The sequence below is a fragment of the Cucurbita pepo genome, unplaced genomic scaffold (genome assembly GCF_002806865.2).
Source record: "Cucurbita pepo subsp. pepo cultivar mu-cu-16 unplaced genomic scaffold, ASM280686v2 Cp4.1_scaffold003689, whole genome shotgun sequence".
NCBI lineage: Eukaryota > Viridiplantae > Streptophyta > Magnoliopsida > Cucurbitales > Cucurbitaceae > Cucurbita > Cucurbita pepo.
In genome coordinates this window covers 1-1005 of record NW_019649689.1, presented here as the reverse complement: position 1 = coordinate 1005, position 1005 = coordinate 1, and the positions used below count along the sequence as shown (strand labels likewise).

Here is a 1005-nt window from a genome sequence, read left to right as displayed (position 1 = left end):
CTGCAGGGCTGAAACTGGTATCAACTTGGATAGCCATCCAATTGGCCAAGACAAAGCTGCTATGCCAAGACATGCCCCCCACTGGCCCCAATTCAACCTCGATGTATTGGCAAACCTTCCCAAAACCTCAACCATTACCACTTGAAAAGCTAAGGTTATCACAATTATTGCCAAAAACAGCTTGCTTTTGTGTAGCCCTTCAAATATGTTCTTCTTCTCCAGCTTCCTTGCATTGAACTCATTGAAGATTTGGCATAGAACAAAAGTGTTGAAGATCAGTGTGCTCTTAACCTTCTCATTGACATTGAAGATGGAACTTCCTTTAAATTCCAAAACCAGCAAGACTGTCACTTGATACACAGCCTGAGTTATGAGATTCCTCCACATGATTTTCGTTACTAATGGATTGGATCGACCGACTGGCGTTTTCGTCATGAGATCGTTGGTGGGTAGCTCAGTAGCTAAGGCTAAAGCTCCCATGGTGTCCATGATGAGATTCACCCATAGTAGCTGTACCGCTGTTAGCGGGACTTTACCAGACGAGACAGCGGCGATGAAGTTGATGACTAATGCTGCAATGTTCACAGTGAGCTGAAATTGAATGAACTTTTGAATGTTGTTGTAAACACATCTTCCCCATTTCAAGACGGTGACAACCGACGTAAAGTTATCGTCTAAGATGACGATGTCGGAGCTCTCCTTTGCCACTTCTGTTCCTTGAATTCCCATGGAAAGGCCAATGTCAGCCTCGTGAAGAGCTGGGGCATCATTTGTTCCATCCCCGGTGACTGCCACTACATGGCCTTGATTCTTCAAGCATTGTACCATTAGAAGCTTGTCAAATGGGGAAGATCTAGCCATCACTCGGATGGTCCCAATCTTTTCGAGCCTCTCCTCAGGTGTGTAGTTTCTAAATTTTACGCCCTCGACAACTACTTCGCTGTTCGTAGCGTCGTCATCGGGATTTAGTATTCCACATTCAATTGCTATGGCTGTTGCTGTGTG

The 1005-nt window shown here is 45.1% G+C and overlaps 1 protein-coding gene across 1 annotated transcript; it reads right to left on the bottom strand.

Annotated features, from left to right (window-relative positions):
• Window positions 1-3: 3 nt before the first annotated feature.
• On the bottom strand, window positions 4-1002 carry LOC111786969 (putative calcium-transporting ATPase 13, plasma membrane-type; the record flags this gene model as incomplete). The annotated part of the gene is made up of 1 exon (XM_023667149.1): window positions 4-1002. A coding segment is annotated over one exon (999 nt), but the record flags the coding sequence as incomplete, so codon positions are not given.
• Window positions 1003-1005: the final 3 nt, after the last annotated feature.